At 47.5% G+C, this 21622-nt stretch overlaps 2 protein-coding genes across 2 annotated transcripts; one reads left to right on the top strand and one right to left on the bottom strand.

Annotated features, from left to right (window-relative positions):
* Positions 1–1441: 1441 nt before the first annotated feature.
* Positions 1442–5726, bottom strand: LOC119329783 (chloroplastic group IIA intron splicing facilitator CRS1, chloroplastic-like). Its single transcript, XM_037602873.1, has 8 exons — positions 5039–5726; positions 3630–4131; positions 3301–3431; positions 2721–3071; positions 2478–2634; positions 2060–2352; positions 1902–1961; positions 1442–1768 (listed from the first exon to the last, which is right to left on the bottom strand). Exons 1-8 carry the CDS (start codon positions 5693–5695, stop codon positions 1730–1732), a joined length of 2190 nt encoding a protein of 729 aa, XP_037458770.1. The 5' UTR covers positions 5696–5726; the 3' UTR covers positions 1442–1729.
* Positions 5727–14260: 8534 nt separating this feature from the next.
* On the top strand, positions 14261–17079 carry LOC119328242. Its single transcript, XM_037601253.1, has 3 exons — positions 14261–14587; positions 15394–16548; positions 16719–17079. The coding sequence occupies exons 2-3, from the start codon at positions 15450–15452 to the stop codon at positions 16736–16738; spliced, it is 1119 nt and encodes a 372-aa protein (XP_037457150.1). The 5' UTR covers positions 14261–14587; positions 15394–15449; the 3' UTR covers positions 16739–17079.
* The last annotated feature ends 4543 nt before the right edge of the window (positions 17080–21622 follow it).

The following is a 21622-nucleotide window of genomic DNA, read 5'->3' on the forward strand; positions in this document are numbered from 1 at the left end:
CCCCCTGAACCGATTAATTTTCCACGGCTCTTTTGGTATTCTACCACAGTCCACGGACTCTCTTCATCTTCTCCAGTGACCAAAGAGTTACAGATGGACTATTTCATTACTCATTAGTATCCTCCCACTTTATGTGTCAACGACGCTTTTCATCCCCTCCTTATTTCCCACTGTTCTTTGTCTCCTCCGCCCAGTTCCATCCCAAACAAATCAATACCTTCCTCATCAGTTTTGCAAAGCTACCATACACACCTCACCGTCAGCAGCGATGGTGGTACCGATGCCGCGATGCCGCTGCCAGGCCAGCGTTAATGGGGGTCGCCACCAAATACCCGCGTGCTGCTGCCACCCCGTGCCGAGATCCAGGCGAGCCACATCTCACACCATTGTCATCCCACCAAAAGTTGGGGTCTCTCCTTCCTCTCTATCTCCTCAGATTTGAGCGATCATGATGTAATTTCGGTTGGAAGATCTGATTTGTACGTGGTAGGAAGCATTTTTTAGAAGGCGGATTTGTTCTATCTCGAGCCGCCTCATTCGCGCTGCAACCTGCAACTCTGCAAGTACGGTTGGTCTTTCTCATCCACAATCCTCTCTAATTCAGGAACTGCCAGCAATGATGAAACAAGCTTTGATTCCCTCTTCATTTTATTTTCTTTATTATTGTTGGAAGGAATGAACAGATGAAACAAGCTTTGATTCCCTCTTCATTTTATTTTCTTTATTATTGTTGGAAGGAATGAACAGATGAAACAACTTTGATTGGAAGCGATGGATCATTGTCATCTCCCTTCGTTTTGTTTTATGTAAGGTGCTGATTGGAAGGAATAAACAGGTGAAACGTACTACGTGCAACTACAATCTCTCTCTCTCTCTCTCTTATGCATGCACACGCATGAACCATCTATTTGGGTATTGGATCGATATGATGACTTCACAGTAGAATATAGTACTTTCAGGCAACAACGTACCTGAAAATATGTATGTACGTACGCATGTTATTCATCAAGCCTTTGATATCTGGAACATATATTTGAGCTGGCATGTCATGTGTCGCTTGATGAGACTATCAACTAGGTTGCATGTGCTCTTTAGGTTCTACTATTAGATGGCCATAGTTTATTTTTATGTCCATTTTTTTTCAGTGCTTAAGACTTGGTACACGTGTTTGAATATTTGCATTTAGGTGAAAAAAATGCCTACGTTGAAGTCACTATAGGCCAACCGAGTGTACTAGAATTATTTCAATGCTTCCACAGTGGTGAAATCTCATCGTGTTTGTACAAATTAAATTGTATGTTTTCAACATTTCAAATGTAAATATGGATATTCCATTGGATACTTTTCCTTCATCCTATATATGTTTTTTTAATATACCCATAAAATCTAAAATGTCCCACAGCAACGCGCGGTGTTTTATCTAGTATATCTAGTGTACATGTACATAGAATTGTATTTATTACAGGCTGTAGCTCCTGTATCTAGTATATATACATACAAATGTATTTGTTACAGGCCGTAGCTCCTGTATCATGTATATATACATACAACAGTATTTGTTACAGGCTGTAGCTCATGTATCTATTATATATACATTAGCAGAAAATCATACGACTGTATTTATTACAGGCTGTACAAATTCATCCAACGCACTGAGACAAAAAAATGATAAGCTAGATAGGAAGACTATCAAAAATATCATTTGCATACTACCAACAATCTCCATGAATCATACGGTTAGTTCCCTGATTTTCCTTATCACATTTGCCTGAAACACAACAAAAACAAACACACTGCATGAATTCCAGGCTGCCGAAGTGAATGGAATTTAATTTCATTGCATTGATAGTCTATTGTTGCCCTTGATGCTTCATATTTAAGAAATGCCGTTGTCAACTAACCAGTCTCCATTGCAAATCCTCAATAGACTTTTGTCTCTCCCAAACGTAGTATTTCATTGACTGCAAATAAGATGAAGAGAAGTGAGATATAAAGCAGCATTTGGCAGAACGGAAATCTGGAGAGGAAAAATACAGAATGATTTTTGGAGGATTCCTACCCCTCGTCGTTGAACCTCAACTGATCTTCGTAATGCCTCTCTCTTTGTCAGGAGATTACTGGGTGATGATTTTGTTGGGCGATGATAATTCTTTCCACGGTAAAGTATTATGGCATGGCTATTTGTGAGCTTTTGTGTTGCTATTAGCATTCCTCCTGTCTCAACCTCAAGCAGCATTGATGTGTATGTTATTTGGTAAGCTTGATTCTGCTTGGTAATTACTTTCACAATCTCTTTATGTTTCCAGTGTTGATGAATCTCTTCAATTACACCGTCAAAGATACCACGTCTTCCTGCGAGGGAAACAAAGCAAAATAGCTTTTGGGATCAGCAACGGGCAAGTACCTTTCTTGGTCACTTGCAGACGCATAAGAGCACATATGAAACAAAAATTCTGTGTAAATGCAGAATGTTATACCAAGGAGCACATGCTCATCCATTTTTAGGCCAATCTTTCGGAATACCATTCTTTCCTCCTCTGTCAAGAGTTCTTTATCTGCAGATTGCTCTGAAGGGTTCCAAGAACTATGAAGTTTCGCAAGCGCTTCGTTGGATCTTTCGATCTTCTTCATAAGCTGCAGCCAACACCGGTTTTGTTCCATTAGGTACTATAAGAAGGTTAGATTTGAAACAAGAGCACGAATGTAAGATCAGGGCTTACAATGGAAAGTCTCCGTTGCAGGTCTTTCAGCTCCTTCTCGAGTCTATGCTTCTCGGCCTCTAGTTCTACCATGCCCAAGTTGTTTTCAGTTGTTTCCTGCACATGGTTAAGCTGGAAATCCAGATATTCTCTGAAAGTTCCCGCAGAAGTTCCCTCAGATGGTAAACCAGTGAACATCTGAAGTGAGTCTATCACAGTTAATCGGGCTTCTTCTTCCTTCACCTGCTGGGCATCTACCCGAGCCTCTTGCTTAATAACACATTGTTTAACTCCACGAGGAAGAAAATCCTTGCCTCTATATAGAATAATGAAATCCTTGTTTCTCAATATGATAGTTCCTCCAGTAAGATGCTGCACTGAGAAGATTCAGTGTCATATAGACGAAGGTACAACAACTATCTCTGATACAAAGAAGTAAGAAAGCATGAGCATTTAATTACTTATGTTTAGTTTAATTTAGTATTATAGCCTTCACAGTATTTTGTAACAGTATATATGTTTGATACTCAAATGCACCAACTATTATGAACTTTTCACAGGACAAGTATCATAAACAGATTTCATGAAGAAGAGCACTTGCCTTAAGATTCCATGCCATTTGCTCATTATTGGTATTCTGGATACCCACTTTCACTGCAATCTTCGCTATAAGGCTCTTTTCCCAAAGCTTTAGCACAGCAGCTGCCAAACCTTGCAGTCTTGTATTTCTACCTACAAAAGATTAGTTGGCACAAATTTATAAGCCTCTTATGATAGTTTTCTTGTGATTCTACATTATTTCTTGTGGAATACTAAAGTGATGTACACATAAGACAGTAAGAGTGCCAGAAGCAGTTAATACTTAATCATCCTGTAAAAGCATGGTTATTTGGAACAAGTGCAAAGTCTGGAAGCTAATAGCATAATCACCTAGGGCAAAATGTGTGGGTAAAGGACGTGCAAGATTGCGCAGGTATGTCAGCTCATCATCTGCTAGCGTCGGTCTCACACCAGGAGGGCATTGTCTAAATGGAGTTTTGAAGCCTGGAACAACTTCTGGAAGGAGATCAGCATCCACAGGCAATGGCGTATTCCACCACCAATCTACAAACCGAGGGCCCAAGCTGTCCAACAGTCTGTTGACTTCTCTCTCATAGAGTGTTCCTTTGACAGGTTCTTCATATGCATGAACAGCAATGCTTGGATCAATCTCTCGGAAAATACCATGAACATCACCACTATAATTTGTTGAAGGCTCGGTGTTGCTTTCGTGTTTCCATTGGGGTTCAGGCACAGTACATTTTTCAGGGGAAACTCTCTGAATATCAGCTATGGACTTGTGACGATGTTTTGTGTTTTCTTGATAATTACTTCCTCTGTAGACAAAATGAATGTCTCCTTTTGTCCAAACAACTAAACCTCCTGATTTTATCTGATAAGAAAGGAAGTCCAACAAACAAGATTTGAGACTTCGACTCAGGCATGGTAATTGTGTCAAAATTATCTCAAAAACTAAAATAGTTGATAAGTAAACAAATTTCACTCCGCATTAAAATTATCTCAAAGCATAATTTCAGTAGGACACAACTGGTTGCCCTCACACAATAACTCTTAACTCAATAAGAGCCTCTGCGGAACAGAACATAGGAATTGAAAACACATGAATATGACAGAAATTGGATGCCATAACGTGTTCGGTCCTAATTGTCTTCCCGGAAGAAAAGGGGGAAAAATCCTGTAGATTCAACTTAATGGAACATTTCCTTTGGAACTGAGTGCAAAGTAGCACATAAGAAGAGGAAATCTTATCCTACAAATCATACGACCTCTATCGGCTAGAATTGAAGTCCTAAAAAAATTTCTTTCAATCGAAGAGGCCATTAAAAAATCAGGACTCAGAAGTGGCCAGAGAATGTCAACATTTCCAACCATAATTGGCAGACAATAGACTGTCTAGCTAGCTTGCTACAACACCCACATGCATCCACACAGAGCCATCATGTATACGCAAGTAACACACAGAGCCACTAGAATTCACATTCGCCAAATATGTGCTGGCACGAAGCAGAACTGCATCAAATTGCTGCTAATGAAAGCAGCACTCACATCAATCAAACTCACTATCCACAACAGAAATGTTGGTTAAAATGGAGGTCGAGGTAACCGAGCCGCAACCACGGGAGTGACTCTGACCCAAGGTGTTCAGTGACTGATGTGTACTACTGAAACTGCTACTTAGAATATTTTGGCTGAAAGGTAAAGATTTCAGTGACTGCTGAAATTCAGTGAATTTCATCGAAATCTCACTGAAAGTGAAAACCATGGTCTCACCTACTCACCTCAAGGATCTCCCTGGCTCTGTCCATGCACCGCCGGAGCGGCTCGACGACCCGGACGGCGGCGAGCTCCTGGCCGCCGGACCAGACCCTGCGCACGTCCTCCACCACCTCGTCCGTCACCCCGGCCTTCTTGGCCCGCACCCACCCGTCCGCCACCCCGCGCGCCGCCCGCCGCAGCCGCTCCAGCTCGGCGGGGTCCAGCAGCTGCTCCGCGGGCGTGGGCTCCCGCGCCTTCTTCTGCCGCCGCAGCGCGGCCTTGAGGCCCTCTTCCCTCGCCGCGGACCACGGGACCGGCCTCCCCTTCTCATCTCCCCCCGCCTCCCCTCCCCGGTCTTCCTCGACCGGGAGGTGGAACAAGGGGACGGCGCCGCGGGTGCTGGGTCTGGGCCTCGGGCTTGGCGGGTCGGAGAGCTCCAGGGAGCGGACCCGGCGGATGATCCCGAGCACGGCGCGGCGGGTGCGGCCGCCGGGGACGCCGGCGCTGAGGGGGTTGGGGGTGGAGCTGGTTTCTCTTTGCCGCTGCGGCTTCGAACTCGAAGGGGCCTCTGAAGGGTGCGGAGGGGTCACGGTGGCGGGGGCTTTGGGGCCGTGGAGCCACGGCGGCGGCGGCGGCTGCTTCGGGGACGGGGAGAAGAGGGGGAGTGGAGGTGGCGCCATGGCTGCCGAGCTCGCGTTTGTGATGTGTGTGCTGGAGAGCGCAAAGTAGTGAGGATAAGTGGGCCCTACAATTAACAATATATGAAATATGTCTATTATTTACTTCCAAACAGAAATTTATGAGCCCTTATTTATTTTTATAGGACTGAAGTAAAATATCTTATGGAACTTTATTGAGAAAGTACTTAACACGGTATATTTATAACCACTAAAAGAGAGTTTATGAAATGACTACCACAACAGTTAAGAGTTCATTTCTTACAAAAAAAACAGTTAAGAGTTCACGATATTATAATGTGCATAATCATGGGACAGGGTTGCTAAAAAGCACCGGTAATGGTAGTTTGACAAACTTTCTAAACTCATGTTCTGGCGCCCCTCTCTTAAGAATTCCACCTCCGACTTCCCCATCAGGTCTCCCTTCAGCTTGCCTTTTGGTGATCATGGTGGTCAACGCTGGGTTGGATGGAGTTCTGGATCCTAGATCTAATGGTGAGTAAGTGTCCCGACAAATAAAGTGGTGGTGTATTTTGGAACTTGTCGCAATGATTCTTCACCTCCCCTTGGGGCCACGCGAGTGACGAAGAGGCATAGGGGAAGATGATCCTCAACGGTTGATCCTTCGGTGGTATTCCTTAGTCGGTTCCATGGCTAAGCTTTGGCCCGTCCGGCTTCACTTTTTTTTCTTTTTTTCTTGTTGGAATAAAACTCAATTAGATGGTCTGTTGGATGACATAATTTCTCCTTTTCGTCCACTTTTTCGATTTAACATTTCAAAACTACCAGTCCAACAAAAGAAAAATGGTATAAAATGATTTGTTCGCATATACATGTGTCAGAATAAGTTTTTTGTGTGGCTGAGTCAGGCTGCAGAGCCCCAAATATCCTCTGACGGGTTGAGCCGCGCCCTTCCATTCCGCCACTAGGGTAACGGTGGCAGGGGCTTTGGGGTCGTGGAGCCACGGCGATGGCGACGGTTGCTTCGCGGACGGGGAGAAGAGGGGGAGCGGAGGTGGCGCCATGGCAACCGGCACTAGTAGAAAAATGGTCAAATGTTCAACTCATTAGTCCCGGTTTGTATTTGAGCCGGCACTAATATGACCATTATTGTCGGTTCGAACGACTATACATTAGTGCCGGTTCGTGTTGAACCTTTAGTACCGGTTTGTGTCACGAACCGGTACTAAAGGGGTGGTGGCAGGCTGGCGTCAGGCCGGGGCCCCACGAACCCCATTAGTGCCGGTTTGTGACACAAATCAGTACTAAACGTATAATATAGTACCGGTTTGTGTCACCAACCGACAGTAAAGAGTCTTAACCTATAGTCCCGGTTGGAGACACAAACCGGCACTATAGAGCAATTTTCAAACTCTACCCTCCTTATCGCCATTTCAGTTTTGAAAAAAATCAAAAGAAAATGATAAAAACTTCAAAAAATAAAATTCTTCGACAGGTAGTTATATTACTACATCTATTAGTTAGGAAAATTTGAAAACTTAAATTTGGACATGTTTTGAAAAAAGTGTAGGAAAAATGTAAAACGACTATAACTTTTGCATACGATGTCGGAAAAAAACGTATAATATATCAAAAAATTCAGCACGAAAATCCGCATCCGATGGAGACTAAATCATCAAATAATTCAAAAAAATTAAAAAAAATCAAAAAAATTCAAAAAAAAACCTTTAGTACCAGGGCGCGAGCTCACGCCACGTGGTGGCACTTTAGCGCCGGTTCGTGCCGAACCGGTACTAAAGGGGGGGGGGCTTTAGTGCCCATCCTTTAGTGCCGGTTGAACCGGCACTAAAGGCCCTTACGAACCGGTTTTAAAGCTCCGTTTTCTACTAGTGCGGGCTGGAGAGCAGAAGGTAGTGAGGATAAGTGGGCCCCATAATTACTAATATGAAATATATCTATTATTTATTTCCAAAATGAAAATTTATGAGTCCTTATTTTTATAGGCCTAAAGTAAAAGATCTTATAAAAGTTTACTGACAAAGTACTTAATAAGGTATATTTATAACCACTAAAATAGAGTTTATGAAATAACTGCCACAACAGTTAAGCGTTCATTTCTTACAAAAAAAAAACTGTTAAGAGTTTACGATATTACAATGCGCACTATCATGGGATAAGATTGCAAAAAAGCACTAGTACTTGTAGTTTGACGGACTTTCTAAACTCATGTTCTGGCACCCCTGCTACCTGTGCGGTGGGGCTCCAGTGCCTCGCACCGTTGTTCGAAGACCGCGAGGAGTCCATTCTTCCTGCTCCTGCGACGACCCCTCCTCGGGCCCCTGCTGCTCGCCGCAAGACGATGGCCGGGGTTACCATCTCCAGGGTTGGGGGCACCCTGTCCATCCACAAGACACGGCCGGCCAGTCGCGCCAAAGCCAACGCCGCGCCGGCTTCTCGTGCGGCCGAGTTCCTCGTCTGCCGCTCTCTGGGCATCATCAAGGATGGTGAGGACGTCACCTCGGCAGCTCTTGATGCCTTTGCCGAGCGTTTCAAGGAGGAGCTTTCGTCGGAGGTGATCGCAGACATGCGCAGGCTCTTCAAGTTGGATGAAAGCAACGCCCAGGCTGTTGAAGATGCCCTCCTGGTGCATGGTGGAGGAGGAGCGCTGGACCTGGAGAGGCCCGGTGAGGATGCGGCGCTACAGCAGACAGCCAACTGAGTTGCAGTTCAGGACCTGAGGGAGTTCTGTGATCAATGATAGTACAACATGTTAAAACTCCAGGGGAAAATAGTGGTGGAGTTAAGTCTATGTTCAGGGGTATCCTCGTTGTGTGTTTTGGCACAGAACCATGTATCAGCTGTGTGTGTCCAAGGGTTGTGTGTGTTCTGGCACTGGGAATTGTTGGCCCTTGTGCTTTTCTGTATTATGTGTGGGCTGCGGCTCCTCTATTAGCAAATGGGTTTGCTGCTGCTTGTTCAACCGCTGTCTGCATTGGGGCGATTGAGGTGCTTGCTCATCAGTGGCCTTGCTTCAGGGATTCCTTGGTTTCATCATGTTAGCACAACCGATAAATTTTCTGAGCTGGAATGTTCGGGGCCTCAACTGCCCGGACCGTCGATCCACGGTCAATGCCACCATCGCCTCCTCCTCTTGTCATGTGGTCTGCCTTCAAGAAACGAAACTCGACAATATCGACCAATTCACGGCCGCCTTCTTAGGGGGTCATCGGTTGCGTAGCTTTGCGCAACGACCAGCGAACGGTACCAGAGGGGGGATCCTGCTGCTCTGGGATGATCTCCTAGTTGAGATATCCAACATCACTACCACAACTTTCTGCATCTCCGCCATGGTCCGTGTTCGCGAATCGGGGGCAATATTTAAAGTAACATCCGTCTATGGTCCTACTGACCCCGCCCTCAAAGACGCTTTCTTTGCCGAGCTCCTTGGACAGAAACCGCCGGTGGGGGTGTCTTGGCTAGCCTGTGGGGACTTCAACCAAATTTATCGGGCGAGGGATAAAAATAAGAGGAATGTGAACCGCAGTAGGATCAACCGTTTCCGGGCAGTGCTCGATAGCTGCGAGCTCAAAGAGATCCATCTTCAGAACAGGAGGTTCACCTGGAGCAACGAGAGGCAAAACCCAACGCTGAGCAAGCTTGACTCCTTCTTCTGCAACGTCGAGTGGGACACAACCTTCAACACGCATGTGCTCCACGCCCTCTCCTCGTCCCTCTCCGATCACTGTCCGCTTTTGCTCGCCGATGATAAGGGGCCTAGGCGGCCTAAGACTTTCAAATTCGAAAACTTCTGGGTCTCCATGCCCGGTTTCAGTGAGGTAGTCCAAAAGGCATGGGATGAGCATGTTGATCACACTGAGCCCTACATCATCCTCTTCCACAAGCTCAAGAAAACGGCTCTTCGTCTGTCGCAATGGAGCAGAGGTCTCTTCTCTCGAGCCAAGGTCCATCTCCAGGCTGCCCTTCTGGTGATTCTTCGCCTTGACATTGCACAAGAAGGCAGGCAATTAAACACTGAGGAGCTTGACCTTCGGGCTAGGCTTAAGCGGAGAGTAATAAGCTTGGCCGTGCTTGTGAAGGGACACAAGAAGCAGTGTGCTCGCATCTCAAACATCAAAGAGGGTGATGCTAACACCAAATTCTTTCATAGACGGGTCAATGCGCGAAGGAGGAAAAATCATATCCACAGAATCATGAATGATCATGGATGGGTGACCGAGCACGAAGCAAAGGAGAAGACATTCCATGAGCACTTCACGCGTGCAATGAGAAGAGGGGATAGGAGTAACAAGGACTTCAACTGGGAGGAGCTTAACTTGGAGAAGCATGAGTTTCAAGGGCTTGACTACCCCTTTACCGAGAAGGAGGTAATTGAGGCGATCAACGACATGCCTAGTGACAAGGCTCCCGGGCCGGATGGTTTCACGGGTGCTTTCTTCAAGAAGTGTTGGGACACCATTAGGCATGATTTCATGAGGGCGATCGACCGTTTTGACTCCCTCCACTCAACAAATCTGCATTGGCTCAATTTCGCAAACATTGTGCTCCTACCGAAGAAGGAAGGGGCGGAGAGGGTCGTCGACTATAGACCCATTAGCCTCATCCACGGTTTTGCCAAGATAATTGCAAAAGTGCTCTCCATCAGGCTTGCCCCGCACATGTCCACTCTCATCTCCAACTCCCAGAGTGCTTTCATCAAAACGCGGAGTATCCATGATAACTTCATGTATGTCCGTAACCTTGCTCAGCGTCTTCATAAGTGCAAGCCTCCTTCCCTTCTGTTCAAGCTTGATATCCGCAAGGCTTTCGACTCGGTCAGATGGGAGTTTTTGCTTGATCTCCTTGAGAGGAGGGGGCTCCCAAGTAAATTTAGAGATTGGATTGTGGCTTTGTGGTGTTCCTCCTCCTCGAGGGTTCTGCTGAATGGGGTGGCCGGCACCCCCATCAAGCACGGTTGTGGGCTACGCCAAGGGGACCCCATTTCCCCTCTCCTCTTTGTCATCGCTATTGACCCTCTACAACGAATCCTTGATGTGGCCACTAGGAAGGGGATGCTACATAAGATCAGAGGGAGGGGTGCTATGGTACGGACATCTCTCTACGCGGACGACGCGGCGGTGTTCATGGCCCCGATCAAACGGGATATTGACAACCTCGCAGCTATCCTGAGAGGCTTTGGGGAGGTCACGGGCCTTTGCATCAACTTCCATAAGAGTTCAGTGGTTCCCATTCGATGCAATCACATTGACCTAGAGCACATCACACAAGGGTTGCCGGCTGTGAGGGCGCCTTTCCCTCTACGATACTTGGGGCTCCCTCTCTCTGTCTGGAAGCTGAAGTTGGTTGACCTACAATTCTTGGTGGATAAAGTGGCAAGCAAGATGACAACATATGAGGGCCAGAACATCACCACCATTGGGCGTGCGGCTCTTGTCAAGTCGGTTCTCGCGTCCCAAGTGGTCTACTTAATTACACCTCTTGTCATTCCGCCAAGCATTCTACGCACCATCGACAAGCTAGAGAGGGCATTCCTTTGGGCCGGCTCGGACAAGACGACCGGGGCCAAGTGCAAGGTGAATTGGGAAACGGTAACTCGGCCACATGATTACGGTGGGCTTGGGGTGCTCAACACGGAGAAGTTCGCGTGTGCCTTGCGTTTGCGTTGGCCATGGTTTGAATGGAAGGAGCCTTCTAAGCTCTGGGTGGGGCATGGGAACCCATGCGACGCCGAAGACCTCAACTTCTTCTATGCTTCTACCACCATCACTGTGGGCAATGGTGCGCGAACGCCTTTCTGGGATTCTCCTTGGCTTCTTGGCCGCAAGCCCAAGGACATTGCTCCACTCATCTTCGAGGCCTCGTCACGAAAGAATCGGAAGGTGAGGGAGGCCCTCAGGAACAACGCTTGGATCCTTAGGATCAAACCTCCATCCGCAGTTGTGTCCGCCGAGCATATTAGACAGTTGTTCTCCCTCTGGATGCTCCTGGAAGAGGTCCAGCTTGATGAGCTTACCAATGATGACATCTCGTGGAAGCACTCGGCCTCTGGCCAGTACACGGCGGCCTCTGCTTACAAGGCACAATTTTTGGGCCTGGTTCTTTCCCCCATGGACCAAATGGTTTGGAAGGCCTGGGCGCCACCGGAAGTGAAGTTTTTTGCTTGGCTTGCGCTTCAGGACAGAATTTGGACTGCCGACCGGTTGGCCAAGCGAGGGTGGCCAAATTGCGGTCCTTGTTCATTGTGCAAGGGCGTGCAGGAATGTGGGCCACATCTCCTCTTCAAGTGCCGCTACTCTCTGAGGCTCTGGAGGTTGGTCATTCAGAGATTCGGCATTGACGACATGGACACGACCTCATGGCACTTGATGGACTCAGTTGAGAGCTGGTGGGTGAGTACATGCGACGTCGGCACTACAGACAGGAAGGCCAAGGCATCAATTACCATGCTTGTGTCATGGGTAATCTGGAATGAGAGAAACGCAAGAGTATTTCGGCACAAGAGCGCTCCTCCGCTAATTCTGCTCAACTCCATTGTGGCCGAGGCAAGCCTTTGGGTCACCACCGGGGCAAAGAAGTTAGGGTCTTTTATTTTGCGAGAGTAATTGCCATGTCGCGTAAAGGATGTGTGTTGTAAAGAAAAACTCTATTCTCTCCTTAATTAATACATGAGGCAAAGCTTTTGCCTCCGTTTCAAAAAAAAAATTCCAACTCCGACTTCCTCATAAAGTCTCCCTTCTCCTCGTCTTTGGCGACCATGGTGGTCAGCGCTGGATTGGATGGATTTCTGTATCGTAGGTCTAATGGTGAGTAAGTGTCTCCGATAAATAAAGTGATGGTGTATTTTGAAACTTGTCGCAATGATTTTCATCTCCCCTTGGGGGGCCACGCCCGTGATGAAGAGGTGTAGGGGAAGTGATCCTCAACTAAACCCGGGTATGGGCAGCCCGACCGGACGACCCGGCCCGAAAAACCGAGGCCGGGCTTGACATTCAGGTCGGGCTTTCGGGCTCCAGGCTTGATTTCGGGCCGGTCTCGGGCTTGAAAATAGGGAGTATTTCGGGCTTCGGGCCGGGCTCGGCTTGAGAAATGAAGGTCGGGCTTCTACAAGCCCGGCCCGAAACCCGGCCCGACCCAACATTTGCCCGGGTTTATCCTCAACAGTCGATCGGTGTTCCTTAGTCAGTTTTATGCTGAAGCTTTGGCCCGTCTGGCTTAATCCCCATTTCTTTCTTTTTTTTCTTGTTGGAATAAATTTCAATTAGATGGTCAGTTGGAGGAAATAGTTTCTCCTTTTCGTCCCTTTGTTTGATTTGAAATTTCAAAAAAATAATTAGTTCAACAAAAGAAAATTTGTATAAAATGAATTGTTTGCATATAGAGGTGGCAGAGTAAGTGTTTTTTTAAGGTGGCAGAGTCAGGCTGCATAGCCCCAGCCAAATCCCCTCTTTCCTGGTTGAGCTGAGCCGTTCCATTCCGCCGCTAGGGTTAGTGGCCGCCGGTCCGCTGCCGCCGCCGTCGGCCGACGCGTTCACCTTCCTCCTCCGCCCTCCCGTCCCTGAAGCTGCCCCGAGGTTCGAGTCGTCGCCGCCGCCATCGGGTTCGCAGGATGTGTCCCCCCTGACCCAGCGCGTCACTCGCCGCTCCTCCCCGTCAACCACCGCCGGAGTAAGGCGCCGCCCCATTTCTCCACCACCGTGTACCCCTTGCTTGCCCCTCTTCCCCAACCCTGCTTGTTCGACCAGCATCCGCACCGCCGCCCGGACTCATACCTGCAGCTGCCTCCCCAGACAGGTAATCCTGCAATCTTGAATAAAAAGTGACAAATCTTGCAAAATCTGCATATATAGTAGCCAAATCCTGCAATCCCTTGCTTTTGTTTCAGCAATTTTCGTCCGTCACCTGTTTACGTTGTAAACCGATAACGTCACGTGTGTTTGGTGGCGACCTTATGTAATCAGGTCCCCCTCCGTAATCAGGTCCGGGACAGTTACCGGTCGATACCCCCCACCCCCACCGGTAAAGGATTCCTTCCCACCCTCGACTATATCTAGCCATGGGCTTGGGCCGGGCCTGAAAAAGCCCACAACAGAAAACTGAGGCCCAGACCCTCCCAGGCCCTACCATCGGGCCTACTTTTCAAGCCCAAGCCCAGCCCATCTGGTAAAAAGCCCTAAAAAGCCCTTAGGGCTTAGGGTCGTGGGTCGGGCCTCTTCCTTAAAATGATAATATGCCAAGTCCAAGCCCGTCCAGGTCCTGCTGGTGGGCTGAAAACTCAGGCCCAAGCCCGGCCCACAGGCAAGCCCATCGGGCCTAGGCCCTGGATTTTAGGGCCGACAGGGCCGGGCCTGAGATGGAAGGGGAGCCTTGGCGCAGTGGTAAAGCTGCTGCCTTGTGACCATGAGGTCATGGGTTCAAGTCCTGGAAACAGCCTCTTACAGAAATGTAGGGAAAGGCTGCGTACTATAGACCCAAAGTGGTCGGACCCTTCCCTGGACCCTGCGCAAGCGGGAGCTACATGCACCAGGTTGCCCTTTTTTTTTTTAGGGCCGGGCCTGAGATGGCCAGGACTACCCTCGAGCGCTCCTCACCCCGAGCCCTCCTCCTGCCCCGCGACTCCTTCCTCCCCTCGATCTGCCAGCACCGCCGCCGGCCGCCGCCGCCTCCCTTGAAGCCCAGCGTCGCCACCTCCCCTCGACCCGTTTCGAGTCCGGCGCCGCTGCCTCCCCTCAGTCATCTCCTCCTGATCCAGTCGCCGGGAAGGACCTCGCCAGGATGTACCGCCGAAGCCGCCGACGAGGAGCAGCAAGGCCCGTCTCTGGATCAATCTCTTCCGCCTCCATCAAGCCCCTCCTGCAGATCTCGATCTGATCTGTTCTTGCTCTGTTTCCTTTACACTGCAGATCCAAACAGAATGAGGTTTGTGCATTCCGGTGCTGTTACAGTGCGTAATCAGTTCCCCCTTTACGTTTACGTTACCACTCATCGAAACAAACACCTCTTCCATACCTGTATGTGGACTCTAGTGCAGAAACATTAGCACTACTCAAATGGGAGCATTCCCCATGTCTAGCAGGTTGACGTGATTATATAGTTACCGGTGAAGCTGTTTATCTGATAGGATTGGTCATGGCATGTCTGTTTTTCTTTCCCAGTTCTACCAAACAAGCAGGTGGTGTGGTTTTAGTAGTTGATATCTGTAACTACACTTGAATTTTTTTTGTTTTTATCAGTGGCATGGAAGTGAATTTTAGTAGCTCTGAATTTAGGATTTCAGAGTGAAGCAGAATGGGTTTACTGCAAAAATCCCCTGCATATCCTAGATACTGCCTCTGTCTTGGTTTGGTCGAGGGCCGTAGTCTTTCTGTTTTGGCTTAGTTGGCACTCTGCGTTTCGTTCAGTCTCCTTGTGGTATCTGTGTTGCGCGGTTATGAGCTCTCTTAGGTCATGAACTTATTATGTTTTCGGTTTACTCTGGTCCTGCCATTGTCGGGTAGGCCCGAATGCTTGTAACAGTCCTTGTTGACTTGCGCTTTGCTCCGTTTATAATAAAAAATGGAGCGGGGGGAAACCCCTTTCGATCAAAAAAGACCGATACAGCTCCTCCTTGTTTCATCAGAAATAATTTGCTTGCATTAGGAAATTGTTCAACTGTCTACTTCTGACAATAATATTATTTCCTGTTCTTGGTTTCAACTTCTGATCCATTTTCTCTAACTTTACAGTGCCACACAGACCTAGCAGCTAGCTACCTCTGAAGGAACAAAAACTTGCGGCCATCATGCCAGCAGCACTGCCGCCGACGCTCCCTGAGGAGCTTGTCGAAGAGATCCTCCTCCGCATCCCGCCCGACGAGCCTGCCGGCCTCCTTCGCGCCTCCCTCGTCTGCAAGTCCTGGAGCCAGGCCGTCTCCCATCGCGGATTCCGGCGCCGCCTCCAGGATTTCCACCGGGCACCCCCCGTGCTCGGGTTTCTCCATGATTGGGACGACGAGGACATCCCCGACTTTATCTCCGCCACTGTGTCGCCCTTCTCCCTTGCTGTCCCAGACAGCTGGCTCTGGCAGGTCGTTGACTGCCGCCACGGCCGCGCACTCTTCCTCTCTGATGACCCTTATCCTGAGGAACTCCTGGTGTGGGAGCCAATCACGGGTTCCCAGCAGCTTGTGCCAGTGCCCGTGATGTCTGATATCGGCCGCACAACCGCCTCAGTGTTCTGCGCAGCAGATGGGTGCGACCACTGCAACTGCCATGGGGGCCCTTTCTGCGTTGTCTTTGTCTTCTCCGTCGACAGCGAAGATCCTGACGACGGGGAATATGACACGGCAGCATGTGTATACTCGTCAGAGACCGGTGCTTGGGGCGAGCTGACCGTGATGCATGGGGAGTTCTACATGCACTTCACATATTCTTCCAGTGTGCTTGTTGGGGAGTCTTTGCTCTACTTCATGACTGATGGTGGGTTGATCCTGGAGTATGACATGGCAATGCATGGGCTGACTTGGTTCAAGGCACCATACTCTTGCTACTCTAAGGGTATACCCAGTTACATTCTCATGCCGGCAGAGGACGGTGGACTGGGACTCGTTGAAGAATTGGATCCGCATCTGAAATTGTGGTCAAGGGAGATGACTGATGCCCGATGGATACCCAGCCGGATTATCAACTTGGGAAGTTTGTCTCTAAATGGTGCTCAAATGGGTGCAACATGTCCGGTCCACGTGTTGGGCTTTGCGGAGGGAGCAAACGTCATTGTCGTGACCACTGCTGCCGGCCTCTTCAGAGTTCAAGTCCAATCAGAGGAGATAACCAGGGTGTGCGATGATCATGGATATGGTAACCTGATTCCTGTTGTCGGCTTCTACACTCCTATGCCCCAAGGTGAGCAAATGAGAAAAGGGCTATGATAGGTAGCACTAGAGTTATTTAGCAGCTTAATCAACTAGTGTTTGCACAGTAGTTTTTTCTTTTCTTTCCGTGGATGTGCTTCTTGGTGCAAATTTGATTGGCTATGTAGCTAGCTTGACCAGGCTGTTTCCTTCATGTCACAGTGGCAGCAGCTGAAGCTTAAGCTGGTGGGTCGCATTGAAAATGGTGAATCCTGGAGTGCGGCCTGATCGACAGAGGTGGAGTTGGCCTTGTATGTCCCTCACAATTTTTGCCATCTATCTGAACTTGTCGTGGGTCGAGGATCTTGTTAAGCCACTGGGCCTTTTGGTCTTTTCCTTGAAATTACACCAAACATATTGTTTTATTTTCTCTTGGAGTCACCATGCTTTCTCAAATATGCACAATCCTCACTCTGAACCCACCTATTCTAGGACAGGCTGTGCCAGATCTTCTCAATTCTGGGGAGCCTTGCATGCCATAAAAAGATGGTTTAAGTCAGGGTTGGCTTATAGGGTGGGAATTTCTTTTGTCTGGCTGGTGGACACACATTTAGGAATTCAGTTCAGTACCCTGTTTTCTTAGGGTGTGGAACATTAGATAATTCTGTAGTACTATCAGTGGCATCAGGTAATCAGAATTCTGGGGCTTTTACAAAATCAAATGGGAAGATATCGACCAGTGATAAAAATAATCAGCTGTTAGCACCTACTCCTGGTAGTATCAAAAAACATCTTATATTATAGGACAGAAGGAGTAATAAAGATTAAAAATAACCAAGCTACATGATAGAGCTGAAGTAGTAAGGACAAAAGGGAAGATATTTTGCATTCTATCTAAAATGACAATTAGATATCTTTCATTTGGACTCTACCATGGTTTCTCAAATATGCACAATCCTCACTCTGAACCCGCCAATTCTTGGGCAGGTTGTTGCCTGAGCTTCTCAGTTTTGGAGAGCCTTGCATGCCGTAAAAAAATTGTTCGAGTCAGGCTTGGCTTATAGGGTGGGAAATTCTTTCTTGACATGATGTCTGGCTGGGCAACACACCATTAGAAATTCAGTTCAGTACCCTCTTTTCTTGTTGTGACTTGTGAGCAACAAAATGGGGTGGTTTTATCCTTGGGGAATGGGAACTACTGCAAGGTTTGCTGCCAGTTAGCGATCTGGTGGTTTTCATTTTGTCCAGCGTGTTCTGTCAGTTTGCAACATGCACCTTTCATTTTGTGGGTGTTTTGTTTGATCTATCTGGTGTTGCAGAGCGTCGATGACCTCGTAAAGCTGTCAGTAAAAGCTGGGCCTTGGGGTCTTTCCTCTAAAATACACCAATTGTCATTTCATTTTGTTTTCTGTGCCACGCATGCACACTCATCTGGACACTCACTAGTCAGAAATTATATATGCTCTTATCAAGTGCGCAATCTAGGAATGGACAGTCTATACAAGCTGTGCTGCGGCTTATTAGTAATGTTTACGTATCTGAACAGCAAGCGGTACACCAGGTTCGTCAGAGTTAACAGGCTGTAGCACTTGGACGTTTTCTTCTCAGGTTCTTGCTTTGGCTAGAACTGAACTGCATTTTAATAATTAAGTTTCAGCCTTGTAAGTAAGTCGACAGCTGGAAGAGTGGATGCACTGATCAGCATCCAGCAAACATTCATGATCATCCAAGCCGCCGCCCGTTCGTTGTCGTCGTCTCGCATGTAGGCAAGAGGGAGCGAAAACAGAGGAGGCCCTGTTTTGAATCTTGGACCTTCAGGGTTCAGGTTCAGGTTCGTCAAGAGGCTGACGCACACCTGCAAAGAAAAAACCTGAATCATCCATCATCCACATGTAATGTAACATTTATAAAGTCGTGAATCATGACCACTGGATGAAATTAATTGCCTTTGAAATCGTTGACCATGAAGCACTTCGTCTGAGACTCATTGCGGGTTTTTGGATGAAACAACCAGTTTAACTTCTGAATTCAGATTTCTACATTCACCCTTGGCTGTGAATTATTCTGCATGCAGAAACCCAGGATTGAAAAACGAACGACTAGGAAAATGATGGACAAGGTAATTTCTACATTCATCATGGATATGACTGCTCAGTCATTACTTTGAGTCCTTGGTCGACAGGTAAATGCCAACTGAAACTCTGACAGTTTGACACAGAAACATTGTCATACATACGCAATGTCTACATTCTTCAGAGTATTATGTAGCTGGTGGTAGCATCTATGGATGAAAAAACCGACCTGTTCCTTCCAATATTGCACGAAACTTGTTTTGATCAGCGTCGATCGAGACGTATTCAGAAAAAAAAGGCCGAAGAGGGATCAATACTTGCAAGTGAGGACAATTGCAGACAACGAATTTCCCAAGACTGGGCAACCATGAATCCTTCTCCATTTTGAAGCCATGATGTTTCTCAAGCCAATCAAATATCTTGAGTGCATGGCAACTCCGGATCTCCAGTACCCTTAAACTAGAGTTCAGATCTCCCAGTGAAGCGCAAACACAACTCTCCAAATCTGGCATTTGAACTAAAAACTAGCTCCTCCAATGGCTGTTCTGACACTTCCCTTACTTTCCACATGTTGCTTAACTTCAACCCTGTAAGAAACGGAAACCATCCCAGAAATGGAAGTATCTAGCACTCCACACAGTTCTCTAGATGAATAGTCTGCAAAGAGGTACGCCAACCATCCAATGCTTAATTGAAAAACTTGCTTGAAACTTGAGGCGGTGAAGGTGAACCAAGATCAACATGAGGGTCATGAAGTTTTAGATACCGGAGATGTGTACAATTTACCCAACTATGCGGAAGGAATGAAAATCAGCAGATGTTGCAGACAAATGCAATACTCGCAAATCATGTTGTAGACAAATGCAACACTCGCAAATCATGTTCCTTATGGATTACTTCTTGGAAGGCTTTGAAGAATAAAGAGACATACTTCCCAATTAACACCAATGTCCTCAGTTTTGACACTGATGCAAATGCACTTCTCATTTTTGTTCAAACTTCTCACTATGGGGGTCCGTTGATAGAATGATAGTTTGATCATCCATAGGATATACATAATTAGTAGTATTGGCAAATGGTGTATTGTTGGCAATATTTTAGCACATACCATCCATTGTTGCAGACTCCCTTCTTGAAATAACCCTTGCAAAATCATGCATAAGAACATTAATGTCATAGGAAGTTTGTTTGCTCGAAGAGAAGACTTCTTCATTTGCTTCAACATGCTCAAAGAAGCCTAGGTTCACCAAGTCAGTCAGTTAGGAACGCCCCATCTCCTACAAACTCCAACTCGAATGATTACATTGGACAAATCTATGTGAAATTCACATACGGACTAACGTCTCGGCAGGAAATTGATAATCGTATGGGAATATAGAACAATATGAGAAGCATTGTTGTAAATGAAAAAACAACGTGTCATAGCAAAGCTTTATAAAGCCGACAGATGCCACTAGTGAGTTGCATGGATTTCCAGTATTCATTCCTCAGAATGTTGAGGAAACATAGGGCTCGGGACGAGATGAGGGAACAACCCCGACGTCGTCTCTCGCACAGGCCACTCGGGAGGCACACAAACCCTAGCCGTGGTACCCGCCGCTCCTCCTTCCTCCCCTCCCTCGCCACCGGAGGAAGCCACCGGGCTAAGCCCAGGCGAACAATGGCGGTGGCGGGGATCACCTCACTCTCGTGACAGTTGGGTGGCGCGAGGCACTATGACTCGCGAGGCGTGTCCCTAATCTAATCCACGGGAACACGGCAACTGTTCCCGACGGCGGCAGAGGGCAACCACTTGGAGATGGTGGATGGGTGTGGAGCCATGGAGGATGGGTTTTGATGCACATGGATCTCTGTGTGCGGGCCAGTCTCCGGCCAGATATGATCAGATGTGTCATCGGCTGCCGACGTGCATTGGGCTCTCTGCTGGATGTGGACCGCGGCGTCGAGGTGTTGGCATTCCGCGCGTGTGGTGGCTGGCTGGCAGCACTACGGCCCACAACCTGGTGGTGGTTATCAAAATCTGATCAGACGAATGGTTGTGCCTCCAAACTGTGTTGTAAGGACTTCGTATGGCTCCACGATAGCGGTGGTCATCGAAAGGTCTTCCAGAGGATTGACTTCGGTGATAATAAAAGTATGGATGACGACTTGATGCAGAGGGATGGTTGTGCAGTGGCGGCAGTCACATCACATATGACTGCCGGGATCGCCGAAAAGTGCTGGCAACAATACATGAGTGACTTCAATGGTGGTTCTACTCAAGCACATGGTCTCAAGCTCCGAGGCGAAAGCCTAGGTCAGACCTGAGTGGTTATACCTAGCAATGATGATGTTTTTATTACATCGTTACCTTATTAAAGGCATTGCTCGGATACGCTCAGACTGATTCTTCAGGGTGAAAATCTAGATTTTAACCTTATAGTCGGATCCAATGACCGTGTCGCTTGAGTGTCTCTCCCTTCCTGAAGGCATTTCCGATGAAGAACCTCGTCATCCATGTGGTGTCATGAAATGGTTGGTGCGGATATGGTCATTGTTGTAGTTTGTCGATCGCAGATCTGATCGCTTTGGAGCTTTTTTTTTCTTTTTCCTCACTTAAGCATAGATTTTGTCTTATATGACTTTGCTAGTTGCCGACATCTTTTTGCGTCCGTGAGTTGATGTTGGCTGTGTACATTCTAGTATGTAGAGGTTGGGTGTGTGCTCAATGTGTTATGTATCTTCTTGATGCCCCATTTTGAGCCAATAAAATCCAACCTTTCTCGAAATTTCTCAGATTGTTAGTCCAATGTTCAATGGTAAGATGCTCCCTTAATAGTGCTTCTACAGTATGTGCTGCTAATGGGCCCCCTTTAATTTTGGGAAACGTTTGGAGACGGTGCGCTTCGGCCGGTCCCACGCACGAACCCTGCAACCAATTAAGACGAGACACGTAGGCTGCATGGGGCCACCACTTCCCTCGTCCTGTTTTCTTCTCCACTCATCCTATTTTCTCCCTTATCTTATCGCCCGAGCCCACCTCGCGCTGCGCTGCAGCTTTTTATCGCCGCAACC

This window comes from Triticum dicoccoides, chromosome 7A (genome assembly GCF_002162155.2).
Source record: "Triticum dicoccoides isolate Atlit2015 ecotype Zavitan chromosome 7A, WEW_v2.0, whole genome shotgun sequence".
Lineage (NCBI taxonomy): Eukaryota > Viridiplantae > Streptophyta > Magnoliopsida > Poales > Poaceae > Triticum > Triticum dicoccoides.